Source organism: Nymphalis io, chromosome Z (assembly GCF_905147045.1).
Source record: "Nymphalis io chromosome Z, ilAglIoxx1.1, whole genome shotgun sequence".
In the NCBI taxonomy this organism is placed as follows: domain Eukaryota; kingdom Metazoa; phylum Arthropoda; class Insecta; order Lepidoptera; family Nymphalidae; genus Nymphalis; species Nymphalis io.
Window position 1 is genome coordinate 17,379,294 of NC_065918.1, and position 19,839 is coordinate 17,399,132.

General features: G+C 38.2%; 1 protein-coding gene across 1 annotated transcript in view; it reads left to right on the forward strand.

Annotated features, from left to right (window-relative positions):
• Positions 1-8,575: 8,575 nt before the first annotated feature.
• The window catches only part of LOC126780253 (titin), a 93,364-nt gene continuing 82,100 nt past the window's right edge, over positions 8,576-19,839 (forward strand). The window contains exons 1-2 of the mRNA XM_050504562.1: positions 8,576-8,959; positions 18,129-19,788. Coding sequence (XP_050360519.1) covers positions 8,803-8,959; positions 18,129-19,788 — 1,817 coding nt within the window. The 5' untranslated portion in view covers positions 8,576-8,802. The remainder of the gene's footprint in view (positions 8,960-18,128; positions 19,789-19,839) is intronic.

Genomic DNA, 19,839 nt, shown 5'->3' on the forward strand with positions numbered 1-19,839 from the left:
CTTAATAAAAAAACCTCATTCCGGCTTCTAAATATGCGCATCCATGTTTAGGATAAGTTAGCAACATTGCAATGGAAAACATTTGTGTAAGACCGGACTCGAAACGAAGACAATGTGTCACCATCCTCTAAACCTTCTCCTCAAAAAGGAAGAGGAGGCCTTAGCCGAGCAGTGGGACATTAACAGGCTGTTACTGTTACTGTGTCACCATTGTGGCACGCATTGGGACACCACCCCGCATAAGTTGAGGCGTGCCCCGCATGGAACATGGAGAGGCTGATCCCCCATGCAATAGTGAATTTTCTCAAATGGAATGATGTTGGCGATGCTCTGCAGGGAATCATCGTGGAGGGCCATAGCATCCTTTTGTAAGACCATCATCGTCCAGAAGGAGAGGGCGGAGCGGAAACGATTCAGCTCGTCGGAGACGAAGAAGGCCCTTCCACAGCCCCGACACCCGGGAGTTAAAAGATGGGGCGTAACCTTAGAGCAGTGGACGTATGAAATGGGGCCTCGCATGTCCTGTTTCAGGCGGCCTTCAGACATAAAAATAAACAAACACACACCTTTGCATTTATAACGGAAGCATGGTCGTCAGTATTTGCGATACAAGGACGTGTTTAAAAGACACCTAAAAGCTTGTGACATTAACAGAATGTTGTGATAAGTTCGCTTCCAAAAGGTCATCTCAGCGCTCTACCATCTAGAAGAAGATCTAGAAAACCGTCTTCATTCACTAGACGAAAAGCGTCAGTTAAGGAAAGAGAAATCTAAGCCACCCTACACATATACATACAACTCTGTGGGCCAACTATACTGTTACACGTGTCGAAGGGTTTTTAAAACTAAATTTGGTCTAGCGAGCCACATTAGAGCTATGAGGAGGTATATATATATTAGTAAACTTGTTATACTATCATTTACAAATAAAATGAGATTGATATAAGCTAGGCTACATAACTTCACGCTGCTGTCTCAAGGAGTTGAGTAATCAGCCAGTCATACACTTGTCTGGCAAACTATAGTCAACGTCTGTCATTGAACTGCAAACTCTTTTTGTCAAGTCCCTTTATTTTTAGCCGACTTCAAAACAAGAAAGAGGTTATCACTACGTCAGACTTATTTTTATTTGTCTTCGCTGCCTGTCAAGACATTTTAATGTTTTTTTCGTCTTATAATTACTTTTTTTTAATAAATACCTTGGTGCTGAAATCCCATTAAAATTTCAAGAATTTTTTTACCAAAAATTTGGTATAATTATGAAAAACTACGAAATTCGTAACTGGTTTCCTTACTTTTACTGATTTACACTTTGATTGCCACTAAAGTTGTAACTTTTTTAAATTTGATTGAAAAAAGGTCATTAATCAAATTATTAATTTTAAGTATGTGAATTTAATTACATCTAGTATATATTTGGTCCTTACATATGAAATTGGCGTTTTGTACGGGAGGAATATAAAGTAATTATTTTTTCGTAAAATATATTTAATTAATCAAAGTATGCACCGTCGTTATTATATGAATGAAATGAATGGGATATTTATAGTATACGAGATAATTATAGTAGTAGTTCATTAATCCCTTTACTAAAAAAAAAATGGGGGCGAGAATCAATAAACTCTTTGAAGGCGGTTTGGACTGCCGCATCGTTGAATTTTTTTTTCCTTGTAAGAAGTTGTCCAAATTCCGGAAAAAATGGTAATCTGTTGGAGCAAGGTCCGGGGATGTCGCAGACATTCCAATTGCAGCTCATCTAACTTAGTGGTTGTTTGTTGTGCAGTGTGTGGTCTTGCGCTGTCGTGAAGCAGCAGTGGCCTAGAGCGATTGACCAATCTCGGTTGTTTAGCAGCTAGTTCTTCCTTCATGGTTTGCAGTTGCTGACGATAGATATCTGCCGTAATCGTTTGGCCAGATTTTAGAAAGCTGTAGTGAATGGCACCGGCGCTAGTCCACCAAACACTCACAAGTAACTTTTTCTGAGTCAATTTTCGTTTAGGGCAGGATTTGGCTGGGTCTCCAGGGTTCAGCCATTGCGACGAGTGATTATCGTACAGTATCTACTTTTCATCACAAGTAATAATTCGATTTAAAATCCCTTCATTATTGTGTCAGTTGAGCAAAGTAACACAGCAGTCGACGCGTGTTTGCAAGTTCGATTCACTCAATTCATGAGGTACCCATCGTTCAAGATTTTTTACTTTCCTGATTTGCTTCAAGTGGATTAATACAGTTTTATCACTTACCCCAAAGCCTGCAGCTATCTTTGAAGTGCTTTATGATGGATCCGCTTCCACAGTAGCCTTTAATTCTTCATTTTCCACTTTGGTCTCCGGCCGTCTACGGGGTTGGTTCTGAAGGTCGAAATTTCCAGAACGAAAACGTTGGAACCAAAAACGTACCGTGTTTTCTTTTGCGACACCAGCGCCGTACACATCATTAATCCTTCGAGCTGTTCTGCAGCACTTGTGCCACGGTAGAACTGGTACTCGTAAATATACCGATATTTCATGTTTTCCATTGTGCGGTAATAAGCGACGCCAAAGAAAAAAATAATGAGGAAAATACAAATGAATGACTGTTTAAAAATTCAAATGTACCAGCTAAATGAATTTATAAATTTGAATTTGGAATTTTTAACCAAAGAGGAGATATTTCAGATCAAAGTGGTCAGTATGACAAAACGCTAATTACATATGTAAGGACCTAATAATATATATTTATATATTAGTTAGGTCTAGAACAGAACCAGGCACGAAACGAAATGTATTAAGTAAATTAGAAGTGTAACAATACATTAAGTAATCGCTCCCTTTTCTGCATAACACCCACCCGAAGGTGGTTCTCGTATATCTGACATGACGAGATACAAATGACTGTGCAGGTCTATTCTGGGTGAACAAACTTCGTATCTCATCTTGTGAAATATTGAATCCGTTTAACTGTTGTTCCAAATCGGAATTAACTTCTACTTAACTTCTTCAGATCAGAATTTATACTACAAATTTAATTATTCATTTTTGTTTCAATTTATAAGACAACATAATCTTTAGACACAAGAGTTATCTAGTTTCTTATTATTTTTTTGGGAATGAGATTGTGTACTTTCTTCATTCATAACACAGGTAGCCGGAGGAATTGACCGGTCGATATTTTACACTCTTACATAAACTGTAATCTGTGTCCTCTGTTAGTTCTAACATTAAATATAAGTGTGGACGACACTCCCTGGTTCCTGGCTACTGGGCCCAGTCTACAGGACCAGTCTATAAGGTGGTGCTGTTGAAGAAGGTGTGTAGGCTCAATTCCATATTGTACGTTATATTCGGTGATACGCTACTTTGACGTTAGATATAGTCAATGTTATAATATATCACTTTCTGATAATTTGCGATATGATAGTATTCTAAGGTGGGTGACGGGGAGGCATCAACCGCGGGTCAGAGCTAGTTATATGTCAGTGAAGCTTCGACAAGTTTGCATTGATTGATTTTCATAATTATAATTCATTAAAAACACTTCGTCTGATGCAACATACACCAATTACTCGAGGACCACATTCGCTCATTATCATATTCATTTTTACGAAGTATATTCTGAGCATCAATTAAAATGATTCGTTTAATTAAACGGGAACTTTATGCACTTTATTGTAGCAGGAAAAATGGCCATTGCGATATCAGGTGTAATGTGCATTCCAGAAATTATAAATTAATCATCCATGTAGAGAATGTTGTTAATAGTATTGATCGTGGACTCTTTCGAAGATCATGGTGTTATCTAAACATAGCTTCGATGACATTGCTATCATTGTAGCAGGCCAAAAAATTGAGAGGGTGCACAAGTACAAATATCTGGGGCCATGGCTTAATGACAGGAGCTGTGAACAGGAGGTAAAGACTCGCATCGAAATAGCTCGAAGTGCCTTCTGCACGTTGAAAAAAGTACTCTGCAATCGCAGACTTAAGATCCCTGTGCACATACGGCTCCTACATTGTTACATCTGACGTATACTTCTTTACGGATGCGAGGCGTGGACAATTAAAAAAGACCTCAAAAAACGTATAGAAGCTTTCAAGATGTGGGCATATAGACGTATGTTGGCCATTAGTTGGACTCAAAAGGTCTCGAACGTGGAAGTTCTGCAACACGTCAACCAAAAACGGCAAGTTTTGGAGACTGTCAAGAAGAGAAAAGTTGCATATCTCGGACACGTGCTTAGGTATGAAAGATATGACCTTTTGCAACTGATTATGATGGGAAAAGTTGCCGGAAGGATAGCTGTTGGGCGCAGAAAAAAGTCTTGGCTGTGCAACATCCGTGAATGGACGAGAATCGCGAGTGCTGCCGAACTCTTTCGCCTCGCGAAGAACAAGAAGGAGTATTTAAAGCTGACTGCCAACCTTCGCTAGTCGGAGTGGCACTCGAAGAAGAAGAAGAAGAAGTGGACTCTTTGATAAGTGAAGCACCTGTAACATTCTATTAATAAGAAGTCTTAATAGTTCTTGTAATGTTCTTGTGTGAACCCATTGGTGTATTCGGTGAAAGTTTTAGTTTTATATAAAACCAAATAAAAAAAAATGATTATAAAATCAAATAAGCTCAGAGTTAGTACGTTGGCAGTGGGCAGCGTCAAAACTCCGCGCCTACTGCCAACGTACAACGTAAAAGCTTATACAGCGCTCGATGCTGCGCCTTATCATCGTCATCGCGCCTCGGGGAGAGTTCGCACACACACAGTCCGCTCGGTTACCACTATTTGTTCCCATAGAAGTCTTAGTTGGCTAGACAAAGTGACTATTTACCATGGCTGACATGTGGCAAAGAGGACTTCATTCATTTTTTTAACACCAGTCACATATTTGCAATCGAACTCCATAGTTACTCGTACATACGTGTTTTATTCATCTATAAATGTAAACGTTGGAAACAAATATATGTATAATGTGTAGATTGTTATTAATATCCATACTTTGTATACATCACAAGTAACTACACTTGAAATCCATAGTGACGTTTTTTGCTTTTAGTACTACAGGTAGCTAGAGTGACATGTAGACCATCTGATGATAAGTGGTCACCACCACTAATAGACATTGGCGCTGTGAGAAATATTAACTATTCCGTACATAACCAATGCGCCACCAATCTTGGGAACTTAGATGTTATGTCCCTTGTGCCTGTAATTACACTGGCTCACTCACCCTTCAAACCGGAACACAACAATATTAAGTATTACTGTTTTGTGGTAGAATATCTGATGAGTGGGTGATACCTACCCAGACGAGCTTGCTCAAAGCTACCACCAGTGAACTTAACACCTACTACAAAAAAATTTTAAGGAAACACAACTAATGAACCTAACTCAAATCTATAAATATAACAATTGCATTCATATTAGAAAAATCCTTATAAAAGACATACACTCTCAATATTCTTTCACGAAAAAAAAATATTACTATTTCCTTATATTACTATTTGGATGTTGTTTATATATATATCCAAAAAATTGGATTAAAAGGTGACGTTACTTACTCTTTACGCTGATGACACTTCTCTGTTTTATTTTGGTAACTCTGTCCATACCATAATTTCAGAAGCCCAAGAAGACTTAAATAATTTAAATATCTGGTTCCGATATAACCTACTAACAATAAATGATACTAAAACAATTTATATATTTTTTTTCAGTAAAAAATTAGAAAATAACACACCACAAGCCATTAATGATAAATAATCAAGTTATAAACAAAGTAGGGGAAGAAAAGTACCTAAGATTAATTTTAGATAGCCACCTAACTTGGAAATTACATCTTAACAGAATTAAAAAGAAATACAATTAAATAAAACAAACAATCACAAAGAATGAATTAATATGAGGCACAAATACATATATGATAATGTAAAATAATTTATTAAATTTAATTGTATAAAAAGTAGCAATAAAAAATCAATAAACAACATAAAATAAATAATAATAAATATATAAATTCTCACTCACTCATACCACTTCCTAGCTGTACTTAATCCGTGTATTTGCGATAAGACAACCGACATCGACAATAATACAAGGTTTTCACAGATACCCTCTTCGAAATTGTATTTTTCTATCATTTAATAATATTATTTATACACGCTGCCTTGCCGCGCCGCTTGGCAATTGTTGTAGTAATATTATGTTCTCATGTTATTGAATGTGTTCCTAATGAGAATAAAGTTTCTTTAACCCGAAAACTACTACTCTACTATGAAGGTGTTCTAAAATAATAATAATAAGAACCAGTAAATCCTGTTAATTTACACTTATTATATTCAATAATATATTTTACATAAGATAATAATTATTAAAATTAAATTAGTTAATTTATATATATTTATAAGCACAATCATAAATAAACACACACATTATATACTATAGATTACGTATCAAAATAATAAATAATCGCACATCAATTTAAAAACATCAGATAAATCTAATGTGTCTTCTCCCTTAGTTACCATTACTTTGTATAAAAAACCAGCGGTACCCTTTCCGTCTCGACGAGGAGCGCCACGGGATCGCTTCCGCATGCTACCGCGACGCTCTGACTGGTACTGAGAACCCCCTAATCCCGACGACACTTATTGCGGTGAAGGGAAAAGGTGCGCATAGCGCCTCATTCTTCTCCCCAGTCTTCTTCGGCGGAGCAGGTTTGCAGCGGCGTCCTCTTCCCGCTCCCGCTTCGTGGCCTCCTTCTGCGACATTACATTTTCACAGGAGACCATTTCCGACCAGCACCCATTGTTTCCGAGCATCGCGTTGATGGTCCTCGGCAGGGAGAGGGCTCCGCCGACAACTGCCGCCAGGGAAAGTCTCTGGGGCCCCCACGCAGCACACTCCGTCAGGGTGTGTTGCGCCGTCTCGATTAGCGCACAACACTCGTGGCAGGAAGATGACATTTCCCGCCGTGCTATCTTGTGCAGGTACTTACCGAAGCAGCCGTGTCCGGTAAGTACCTGCGTTAACCTAAACGAGAGCGTGCCTCGTTTTCTTTTGACCCAGATTCAAGTGGGGACGTACCGCCTCCACTGTCGCCAGGCCCGCTGTGGGGGACCCCAGATCTTCCTCCCAACTGGCTATCAGGGCTTGCTGGGCTAGAGCCCTGATCCGCCTGACATCCGCCGACCCTGGACGGTCGCCGCGGTCTCTCGCCTCGGCCCGGAAGCGGTACACCTCTGCGAGCACCTCCGCCTGGAGTTCCCAGGGCGGATCGCCCGCGAGGAGCGTCGCCGCTGTCCAAGACACCGTACGATACCCTCTTATCGCTCTGACCGCTATGACTCTCTGCGGCCTCCGCAGGAGGGCCCAGTTGTGACTAGTGAGCGCATCGACGCTACTAGACTACCCTACTTCACATCAGAAAATATCCAAACTTGTTTGCACTGTACTGATATTATTAGTAATAAATACAACAGTAGAAGTAATAAATTTTATTATGTATTAATTTTAATGTCTTTCATATAATAACTCATGAGATATTTTAAATTTAATTATAACAAAATATTATATATTTTTAATTCGATGACAATCGTTCAGTTCCCCGTTTTTTATATATGCGCGGGAAATACTAATTTTTTTCAACTTTATTACCAAACAATACCAATGACGCTCTGAAACCGATTATATTTTTATTAAATCAAATACAATATAGAAATATGTAATTATTAAATGAAGTACTTATTTATATAAGTATCTCTAACATTAGGTTATTGTAACATTCATCGTATTACTATGTATTACGTATTACTATGATTTAATCTTTTGATTAGTGTGAATTTGAATTGATTTGATTTAATTAATTTAGATTTTATATAAATAATTTTAGTTTAATTTAGTATTATAATTTAATTCGAATTAATTGAATCTAATTTATAATATGTAAAAACTGTAAAATATTATTATTGTAATTTTTGTCTTTTTACTATTTATTGTTTTGTATTTATGATCCCTGTTTGGTCGAAATAAATGATTTTATTATAATTATTATTAATAATATGTTGTTAATAGTAAAAACAAAAGAAAATAATAATTAAACTGATAAACAATACGTTGGTACATAATTAAAATTATAAATAGGTCTTTATAACATGTTGTGCTAATTTGGATTTAAACATTTGCATTGAGTTACAATTTTTTATTATTGGAGGTAATTTGTTATAAATCTGCGCACCTTCGAAGGTAATCATTTTTTTACCGTAGTTTATCGAGTCTTCGGGAGTACCAACCAACTAGCTCGGCGACAACTTTGCTTTGCTACTCCGTGTTTAAATGCGAATGCCAAGTCAGTATGGAGAGAACTTTTTAGTAGTTAAATAATTAATGTACATATTAGTAATATTTTTAAGGATTTATATTGTTTCTTATTTGTTATTGGTGTTGCACGTTGGGGGCGCGGGCGCGGGGCGCGTGGAGGAGGCACGCGGGAGCGCGCGCTGCTCGAAATAACCCGTCGTATTTCGGTCGCACCGCCCGCCGCCCCCGCACCGCCCGCATCGCCCTCGCAGCGCCGCCGCCGGCGCAGCGCCCGCTCAGCCGCTCCGCACTATCCGCTAACTATTCGCAATCGACCGACGTCTTGGTTGTTGGACTTGGGTTATAATGACTTGACTTCTGCTAAATGAACCCGTGGACTAGTATAAGTTTATCGCAGTGGCGTATTTTTTTTTTTATTAGGCGAGTGCCGAAGCAATCGCTCCCATACGATAAGGACTAATAGCGTCGAGTGAGAGTTTTTTCGTGCGTTGTGCTGCTGAGGCGGCGTGATGGAGAAACAGTCCAGGTGGTCGGAGCAGCGCTCCGAGCAGCGCAGCGAGCAGCGCGTGCAGCAGCACTCCGAGCGGCGCGAGCAAGTCGTGCAGCAGCAGGAGCGCGTGCAGCGCACCGAGCAGCACTACACACACCAGATGCTTTCACAGCAAGGTCAGTCCAGCTCGACGATCTCCTAACATCATGTCGCTTCTAACACAACTGCTGACATCGTATGCTTAGACCTGACATTGCCATCGCGACCTCCATTATATTCTGTGTATTTTCTACTTATAAAAGTTAAAGTTATATCATAAATGTCACACGCCGGTCGAAGCCGAGGCTCGGTCCTCGTTCGGATGTGTGAGCGGCCGCTGCGACCGGCCCGCGTATGTCTTTGGTTTCTTTATTTTAAGTAACACGTCCAGCAGGAAGAAACCGAAGACGACAGGGACTATTTGTGCATAGCGCTTTTCCACTGAGCGAGTTAGTGCGGCTATTCTGGGGCGCGCGTGGGCGCGGGCCGCGTGCCTAGAGCCGGGGCGCAGGAATGCGCTCCCGCTCGCATATTTTGTACATTTCGGGGAATGAACTCACTGTCTCCGGCCTATCTTCGATTTCAAATAAGAGCCGTAAGCGAATTGCTTCATTATAACGATTGACGGTGAAGCGATGAATTTACGCGGCGTGGCGCGGTGCCTCCGAGGCTGGAGCGACCCCGATCGGAGTCTTTATGCAATATTTAAATCGTAAATGGCGAACCGAACGATATGACCGCCGCGTGACTTCTCCCGTCACTCTGTTAAGGTTGCAGTGCGAATTCATACATTAAAACTTGTTTACTTTTATGGCGCAATGTCACGCCCATATAAGGCTCAGAGCAAATAAGTATGTATCCATTCAAGGGTCATTTTTCCTTAACATGAAAACGTCGACTTGTTGCGACAAGGCTGCGCACGTTTACTGATATACCGAACTCGGCAACAGAGTCAGTGAGAACAGACTCGTTTTGATACGTTTCGGTCAAATTGAAATAATAAAACGAGAACGGTTATGATGGTTTAATAATTATATATGTCCTAAGAAACGAATCGGAAAGTTATTTAGCAAACCTTCTGATAAATAAGAACAGTTTGATTAAGCGTGTCATTAAAAAAAAACGAGATCGATCGTATCAGCGTGTGCGCGTTTGCGTGTAGGTAATGAGAGAACACAAAAAATGTAAACAGAACCTCTGTCTCTCTCGAAGAGCATGGATACGATTATGTATAGGAGAAATTACAATTAGAAACAGCTCAAGCACGAGCTTAAAAAACTTCATTAGGTACTCCAAACTCTTCAGAGTTCAGACAACATGAAAACAAGCCGTATAACGTATAACGATGCAAGGATAAGCAACGTTATCAGGATCCAATCATTCGAATCCCGTAAGCGTTTATACGTCAAAATATTAGATAAGAAGACGAGACCAACGCATAGCGATTCTGCGCCGTTAAGCAGCACTTGTTCAAACTAAGATTTTGTTGTGTTATGAAAATAGTAAACAGTGGAGGCATGCGTGACTCACTCGCGTACCGTGTGATGGTACCCGGCATCGTGTTGTATAATGTATTCGGCAACGATCGGTTTTATAGGAAAGTGATTCAAATAAAAAGTAGGTTTACGTCGAGTCGTTTACGAGTGCTTCCCGCACACACGTTACACTTTACAGAACCAAATTGACTGTTTTTTTTATATACGAAATACACATATGATGATAAAAATAATCTTATTTACATATAATATCAAAAACGACACTAAAATTAATTATATCCGTTGTAGAAAGTGCTCTAGCAAATAATACACTTTAGTCATTACGACATTTTAATTTAAGTATTATTCAAATGTGTCGTTCACTGAAGCGAAAAATTTAGTAAAAAATAAAGTAATATCACTTGCATACAACACATCCGATGACGGAGTATGCGCAGGCGTGACGTTTACCGTTTTTGTTCTCGATTGCTAATTATCTGTTTTCTATTTCATCGTGCAGTGGGAAACATAATATAATAGCAAGTTTTGTTTTCCAACAAGGAAAAAGTCGGCGAAATGTCTTTAGTTTTCTTTTAGTGAAATTGACCTGATGGAATAAATATTATATCAGTTTAATGTTCATATTGAATTTTAAGTTATTTATTTACTGAAACATATTAAGTCGTGACAGCGTAGTTCTATGCATTGTGTAAATTCCAGCTAAGCGTTTAACATTTAAGATATTTTCTATTTTATTTATTAGACCAAAATTCTTAAATTTACGAGCTGTTATTATAATTTTTTGTGAGAAATGGTATTTTAAATGAATATCGCCCGTGTTGTTGCGAACTGGCAACTTGTACAAATTTGGTGCAAGAAGGTTATATTATAAAGACATCGTTTAAAATACTATTTGTCGAACAATATATGCGCTTGCGTTCTAATATTATCGCAAAGCAATTTAGTTAATAATTTACAATTAAACATCATAATCACATGGCTTACAACTTTCACATTCATCTGCTCATGTAACCTAATATCTTAAACCAATATAGATATACCACAAAAGCACACAATTCATTCAAACATTTACATTTACTCATACTTAGATCAAACGATTTAGTCGAGATAGGTATCTACTTTTATAAATAACTGTCATGGAGATAAGTTCGAGGCAAAAAATTAAAGAGCATTAGAAGAACAGGGTTAATGACGATGACTATCAAAAGTCCCGGGTTGACCCGCGCTCGTAACTGATGTGCGCAGGCGCATATAGCATGGCTCCGCGCGCCGGAACGAGGCGCTCGTTCATTATAACGTAACGTATTAACTGTAGCCCGTCGCGGTGCTTGCGCCCGCCTCGTCTTCAGATAGAGTCGTGTCTCGCATCTACACCTTACCTTTATATTTAGTTATACAATTTAATAAACTAATTAACCCACTTATAATTACAAAGATATTAAATTTTATTGCAACGTTATATTGTTTTCCTATTATTGCAATTGATATTCGGTCTAATATAATGTATATAGATAATAGTAATAGTACATTGCGGTCAATAGAAATGCTGTAAACTTCAGATCGTCTACAGTTACGGGTTAGGGGTATCGAGATCTAGACGAGACGTCGATAGCTTGTCCGATGAAGGTAGGCAGCCCAGGCGTGCTAGCGTGCGTCGAAAGCGAAAGTCAAAAGCTGTCACACAAAACATTCCGGTAACATCGCATACTTCAGCTCCGCGTCCGTTTATCCCGAATATCAAGGCGACGACAAGCTCTGAGCGTGATAACGAGGCGGCACTGTTTCACTTGCTCTCACCCTTCAAACCGGAACGCTATAATACTATGTACTGCAGTTTAGCGGAGGAAAATCTGATAAGTGGGTGGTACATACCTAGACGCCCGCACAGAGCCCTACCACCTAGTAATTCTTACGAATTATTTTATTACATCCTTAACGTTAACGTATGTAGGTATTCAGATAAATCGGTATGTAAATAAATGTAGGTAGATAAAATACCAACATTTATTTACAAGCCAATTTTTAAGTGAATTAGATAGATTTGAAATTCAAATGACAACACAATATTATATACTTTGGAGAGGTTGGGAGAGGCTATATACTTTTTTTTTAATTTATAAGTCTGGTTTCCAATTTTACTGTCTCTGTAATTTTAATCATCGTAGGTATCGAAGTTTCAAATGAAATATCAAGACGCATTCAATTAGAAGACGACCACCCTGTTGTTATAAAACTATATAGGATAGCTTTAGACGAATAAATAGTAACGATACGATACCACGTGAAACAGTTTAGCAGGTGATAATAAGAGATTAATTATGTTTTAACAACTTCCTCAATTCAAAACTGGTATAAACATTTGATATCGTGCACTTCGGTGATTGACCCCATGAATGTCTAATAAAGATTGGGTTTTGTCACGAGCGCTTGTTGGGTAATCTTAATGAAACTACGACGTGTCTTGTGACGATGACGAACAAAATCTAACAAAAATCTGTTAATCGAACAGATATTCAATTTGCGAATGGCTTTTTTTGCATTTTTTTATTTAAAATATTCATTCATACATTTTGCTGTAAAATTATAACATTAAAGAGATATTATTTTAGCGACACGATGTTTGTAAACCGCTCGGCGCTCGCGTAGTTTGACCTCATCGCTGTTCACTTCGGTTGTATTTATTGTGTTTGTTTTGAAAGACGTATGGCGTTCTTTCGGCGCGAACGAAACTTAAACAAAAATAATTAAAAGTGTGTGCTCTGAATAATTTTCATCGAGACCACTGCAACATTTTGTAGCGCGACATTTATAGGTAGGTATTGTTTACCTGGCAGCATACCGTTTTAACTTTCAGTATTTTTAAATTAAGATATATAAACACGTTACGGATAAACTACCAATTGCGCGTCTATACTTTATAAGATTGTGTGAATGATGAAATATTATGTATCATTATGAATGGCGGACTGGACATTTTTATGATCTCCAAGTTTGCGTTACAAGAAACATCTCTTCACAATATTTATTAGCCATCATTGTGCTAGTTCTAGCTATTCAAATATTTGTTTTTCGTGATCATACTTCAAGCTAACGAAAAAATAATAGGAGCTCGAATATACGACTTTGTAGTTCTTTACCATTAGTTGCAGCCGGTGTCGGACGAGATAACGCAGACGATGTGACGCGTAGGTACTGCGTACGACGTCACCGCTAAAGTCTTACGGAATTACTTAATGATTTGAAACACATACAACAGTTTTTTTAAGGTTATTTTGCAGTAACATAAGTAATAAAGTTGTGCTGTTAAAAAGTCAGGGTACCGCTCGCAGCGGAACAGATCATTCGATACATCGAGCAGATACCGTAAGTCATCAAGTGCTTACCGAGATTTCCGTCCCCGTTAAAGTGAATTATACGCAACTGTGTTGGTGGTTATCTCTGTGATGTATAACTACGTGTATATTTATTTAATACGAGCTGTGCCGCACCGTTTGAATGGATTGTAAGACTAAAACCGTTATATTTTCGAAGTACCTGAACTGTTATGTTGAAAAAGGGCAAGACATTAACTGTTCGCGAAAAAAGTACAAACTACAGTGATTAAGAAAAAGTTCAACGTTTTTTCACTTAACCTTTATGTACAAGTCTCGCCCCTTAGGAGAAGACAAATAATTTTATTAATTAAAAATAATTAATTATTCAGATAGGATCGATATCAAGCCCCGGTACCTACTTTGTTACTCCTCTTGATGTTATCTTTTATATGGAATTATAAAGACGATACATTTAAAAATATACTTGACACAAAAAGGAAGTCGGCAGTCTAATTTCAATATCTCGGAGGTCTTACACGAACTTATATTGCAAATGACGTAAGAATTATCCTAAACTTGAATGTATTGAGAATAAGCATTCCGTAGTATTTTCTAGTCCTTGTTTTGTTACGTGCGTCCTTTTCATAACTTGATATAATTACCGAGACTACATACTTAACGGTTTGTACAAATTAATGCGATATTATTATTTCAGTTTCTTTAATAAAATATATGATATTTTATTTTTGATCATTGCATTCATAATTATATTTACATTATAATTAAAAGCGCGTCGTACGACGAGGCTTCAAATATACATGAAAGCCCCCGAGTGAGCTCGTCACGAAATTGGTCCTAAATAATAAATGGTAAATACGTCCGTGCATTGATTCGATTACGCGCCTCGCGAAATAATTTGATGTTGTGGCGGATTTAGTTACTCAGTTCATTTATCGCGGTGGAGTTTTAGTAAATTTCATATAATCAGAAAATAAACAACCGAGTGAAATAAAGACTGCGTGCGATACAACGATACTACTTCCGATATTACCTACGTATATCAATACGAAACGAATTTGAATACATTGCAAAATTTCAAATAAGGCCTAGAAAATAATTAATAATTTCACGCCATAAAAGGAACCTTGAATCAATTTACTGCACGACCGTTATGATTCATAGGAGTAGAGGCCCAGTGACCATATGCTCCGAGCGGGTCGACCCGGCGGCTGCGCTCTGAGCGGCAGCGCGCGTTACTATGCCTAGACACTAGGACGCTTCAACAACAAACACGCAGTAATAAACACTGCAGTATTACGGTAAAGTGTTTTAACTAAACTCGTTAAATGCGAAACTTGTTGGAAATGGAGCGAGAACGTCTATAAGTACCGGGCAAAGGCTGAAAAGTAATTCAAATCCGTTTTATTTGAGTGTCGTCATACCTTTTATATTCTCGTATCTTAGTTCTGCTACGATCTGCTTCAACGGATGGAATCTGTAACCATCACTTGGAGGTGCGGAGTCGTGCCAGCCCGTGTGGGGCGCTACCACCCGAGTGGGTGGTTGTCTCATATAAGTAAAAATCATATACTACCGCTCATCAGCAATACTTAGCAGCGTTGTGTTTGGTGTTTGAAGGGTGGTTGGCCAGTATATCTAGAGGCACAAGAGACATACCATCTTAGTTCCCAAGGTTCGTGGCGAGGTCTTTGCAAGGGATGGTCAATATTTCTTATAGTGCCAATAGTCTACGGTTGGTGATGATCACTTACCATCAGAACACCAATTTTCCATTCCACCTACCTTATTGAAACGAAACAAAAAACAAACTATTAAGTCAACACTTAAATATATAATTATTAAATGGCAATATTATTGAAAAATATCGAAGTTTATCTTTTGACATTCTCGCTATAAGTCATTCAGTAGTGTTTGATGTCCGACTAGTGAGACCCTCTGGAGGACCCTCTGGAGGACCCTCTGGAGGACCCTCTGGAGGACCCTCTGGAGGACCCTCTGGAGGACCCTCTGGAGGACCTACTGGAGGACCTACTGGAGTACATCAAGGGTAAGATACATCAAGGGCTTATCACCATTCTAATTAACTTCCTAATACACTTTATAATTATCGCAATAGCGATCTTATATGCCTGGTAGTTCGGATAGTGGTCATATTAATAACGGATGCCCGATTTGCTGATTGCGTCTGCAGTCTGTATAATGCAAAATTGTTACACATTGAAAGAATTTTAACATATTTTTTGTTAAAAGTCATTAAGTTTTGTACCAAATGTTTTTAATTTCATGGTTGGTGATTCGAAATGTACCGTTCTCTTTGAACATATTCAAAGTCGTCTTCGTTCCGTATGGCTCGTGTTCGTATTGTATCACAGATTACGTGTCTGTGAACGTTTATTAGGAAAGTGCGCATTTCATTTGATTATAATACTTATAAAACATGGTACCAAGCCCTAAAAGATTATTATATATAAAATACATCTGTATGTAATAATAATTATTTGGAGCGCAATCCCCTAAACTGCTAGCCTTGAGTCGAATGACATGTTGTGTGACTTTAAGAGTCCTGACCAGACTTTCTCGCAAGATTCTTCTTCATCGTTACGTCCGGGCGGGGGGGGGGGGGGTGCGTATCATCTGTTATCTCCCAGTGTTATATCGGTTCTGTTAAAACATTGTTTTTTTTACTCTTTACATAAATTGCATATAAATAGTAGAATATATTTTTTTTAAAGCTGCCGTTAGAAAATACAAAAATATTTATAGAAAAAACATGTTTAAGCGTGTTATTTCATAACACTGACGTATCTTGGGCGGGAGCCAACTGACGCCCACTTCTTGACTGACTGAGCCGTCCAAATAGCTCGACTTACTTAAAGCTTTGTAAATTCCCCGTTGGCTGTGTTCATGCTGCCGAGCAGCTGCCGCGGCGAATCAAATCTTATAACTTTAGGAACACTCTGGGCGACTTACGCGATGCGTATTATTTATCGTTAATCTATGATTTTTAAAATAGACTTAATTCAAATTCATATACGGACGCCGAACCTTTACATACAGAAATATATAAATATTAAATTTTTGAAAAGAATTAGCGATACAAAAGTATTATGTAACATTTTATAAAGTATTTTACTGTTCATAGGAATACGTGCACGTAATCTCTCTGTCGATTGGCACAGAAAACGCTGGATTTCTTCGACATCATATTACACTGTATCAGTTGTAATATTGCAAAAAAATGTTCAAATTTTTTTAGGATATTTTCAATTTTTCTTATTGCCTAGCTTTACCTAGCTAGTATCGGCGCACACACAACATTTGTTAAAATCGGGTATTTCAACTTATACTCCGCTTACACTGTTAGCTTCTAGTAAAGCATAATAAATTAAGTTAACATGTACTGAATATTGATGAAGTCAGAAAGTCTCATTGCCAGGCTCTGGGTGGATGCAACCCGTGACCTCGACCTTAGAATATTATCGAGTGATTAGTTGTATTAATATCGTTCCAAAAAAGCCTTGTGGAAAGGGCTATCTGACATAAGCAACGTTTATGTCCTAATATAAATATAAAGAATAAAACTGAATTATTTTTTTATAAACGAATTATATTTAAGAGCGATCCCTTACATAAATATTTATTCGTATATCTTTTGTAATTCCTTTAATGAAAAACATCCGGTAACGAATTTACAGTTGTCAAAAAAAATTGTATTCTAATAAATTAATAAGATACGTGTATCGTAAATTGACGGGCCACGGCCGCGCAACCGGTTGCTCGTTTTATGAGTATGTACACTGACCGACCGATGACCGGTCGTAGGACTACGTGAAAAATTCACTAATAAGTACTGTTTGTAAATTGCATATTCGAATAGACGATAATGTATATAGCAGAATAATATACATCTCATATGATTATGAGAGGTGTTTGCAATTTAAGTAAACAAATATAAGTTTATAAATCTGTTGTTGGCCAGTATCGTCTTCTTACAAAACCTTAACTTTTTACAGTTTACCCGTTGAACACGAGGAGCGTTGTACTCATATGAAATAAAACCCTCGATTCGTAAAATTTTGAATTGAATAATAAAATTGTTAAATTCAAAATTATATTTTTGAATACATGATGCAAATATGTTCGTAATGAGTGTACTTGTGTACTGAAATGGAGTTCGTAATAAGATCCGAGTGTTGTATACGAAAATAGACGCGCGAAAAGAGCTCGTTCGCCTCGTCACCGCTGACTCACTCGTATCCGAGAAACATAGATTTTATACCAGAGTGCGGTCAGGCTATCTCCAGATTATGCAGATTTGATTACAACAGCTCTTAATCAATAAATTGAATAATTTTAATATTAATGTGGTTTAACGATTATTTTAGATTTTAAGTTAACAATGTCACGTGATATATTTTAAATACATTTTGAAATAGCCATTTTGATTTGCTTAAAGAATTATTTAATTGTTACAGTTGAAAGTGCTGGTGGCGAACGCATACCGATCACTTCAGGAAGACCTGGAGATTTATCTCCACCGATTTTCGAGCAGATATTTAAGAATGCAAGATTTGCGCAAGGTGGCAACGCTAAATTTGAAGGAAAACTTAGAGGAAACCCAACGCCTGTTGTGTCATGGACCAGAAAGAAGGCACCGTTGGTAGAATGCAACAAATACAGCATGAGTTACAATGAGCAAACTGGCGATGTATCTCTGCTCATTAAACAGATAGGACCTGGTGATGAAGGAGAATACACATGCACAGCGCGAAACCAATATGGTGAAGCGATTTGTTCAGTTTATATTCAACCCGAAGGTGTACCAGTGACCACCCATCAAGCTTCACAGCAGCAAAGCTACAAGCATGTTAGTGAAAGCGTTGAGCACAAATCTTATGGAACACAAGAATATTCAACCGAACAGTCTCGTCAATCTCACAGGTACGCTTATACAAATGGTTCCGATATTTCATCTACAGAAGATTTCAAGGTTGACACTTTTGAATATAGACTATTGAGAGAAGTTTCTTTTAGAGAAACGATTACTAAGAGATTCATTGGTGAAACTGATATTCATATAAACACAGAAGTTGACAAATCTTTGGGACCAGTGTCGCCACCAAAAATATTTCAAAAACCTAGGAATTCTAAACTACAGGAAGGTGCCGATGCACAGTTTCAAGTGCAAGTGTCGGGTAATCCTCGACCTCGTGTAACGTGGTTTAAAAATGGCCAGAGAATAGTTAACTCAAACAAACATAACATTATAAATACAAATAATCAAACGATCCTTAGAATAAGAAATACGCAAAAGTCTGATTCTGGTCACTACACTCTTTTAGCTGAAAACCCCAATGGATGTATTGTTACTTCTGCGTACCTTGCTGTAGAATCTCCTCAAGAAACATACGGACAAGACCAAAAGTCACAGTATGTAATTGATACTCAACAAGTAGAGACTGAAAGAATAGAAGTAAGTGAAAAAGCCCTTGCTCCGCAATTTGTAAAAGTCTGCCAAGACCGTGATGTAACTGAGGGAAAAATGACGCGATTCGATTGCCGCGTCACAGGCAGACCTTATCCAGAAGTCACGTGGTTCATTAACGAGAAACAAATTCGAGACGATTATAATCATAAGATTTTAGTAAACGAATCTGGTAATCATGCGCTTATGATTACGAATGTTGACCTTAGTGATAGCGGTGTGATAACTTGTGTAGCACGAAACAAAAGTGGAGAAACATCTTTTCAATGCCGATTGAACGTAATAGAAAAAGAGCAAGTGGTAGCTCCGAAATTTGTTGAACGTTTTAGTACTTTGAACGTGAGAGAAGGAGAACCTGTTATACTGAAAGCGCGAACAGTCGGCACACCTACACCGCGAATCACATGGCAGAAGGACGGCGCTCCGATTATACCCAATCCAGAGCTACGAATAAATACCGAAGGTGGAGCCTCGACATTGGACATACCTAGAGCCAAGGCGTCGGATGCGGCATGGTATCAGTGTACTGCACAAAATGTCGCAGGCTCCACAGCCACTCGGGCGAGGCTTTATGTAGAAGTACCAAAAGAGCCCCCACCTGAGCAAAAACGTCTGCACTTACCGCGGCCTACGAAAATTATTGAGCCAGAGTAAGTATTATATTTTACTATTATTCCGAATTTCAATACTTGTTAATTTTC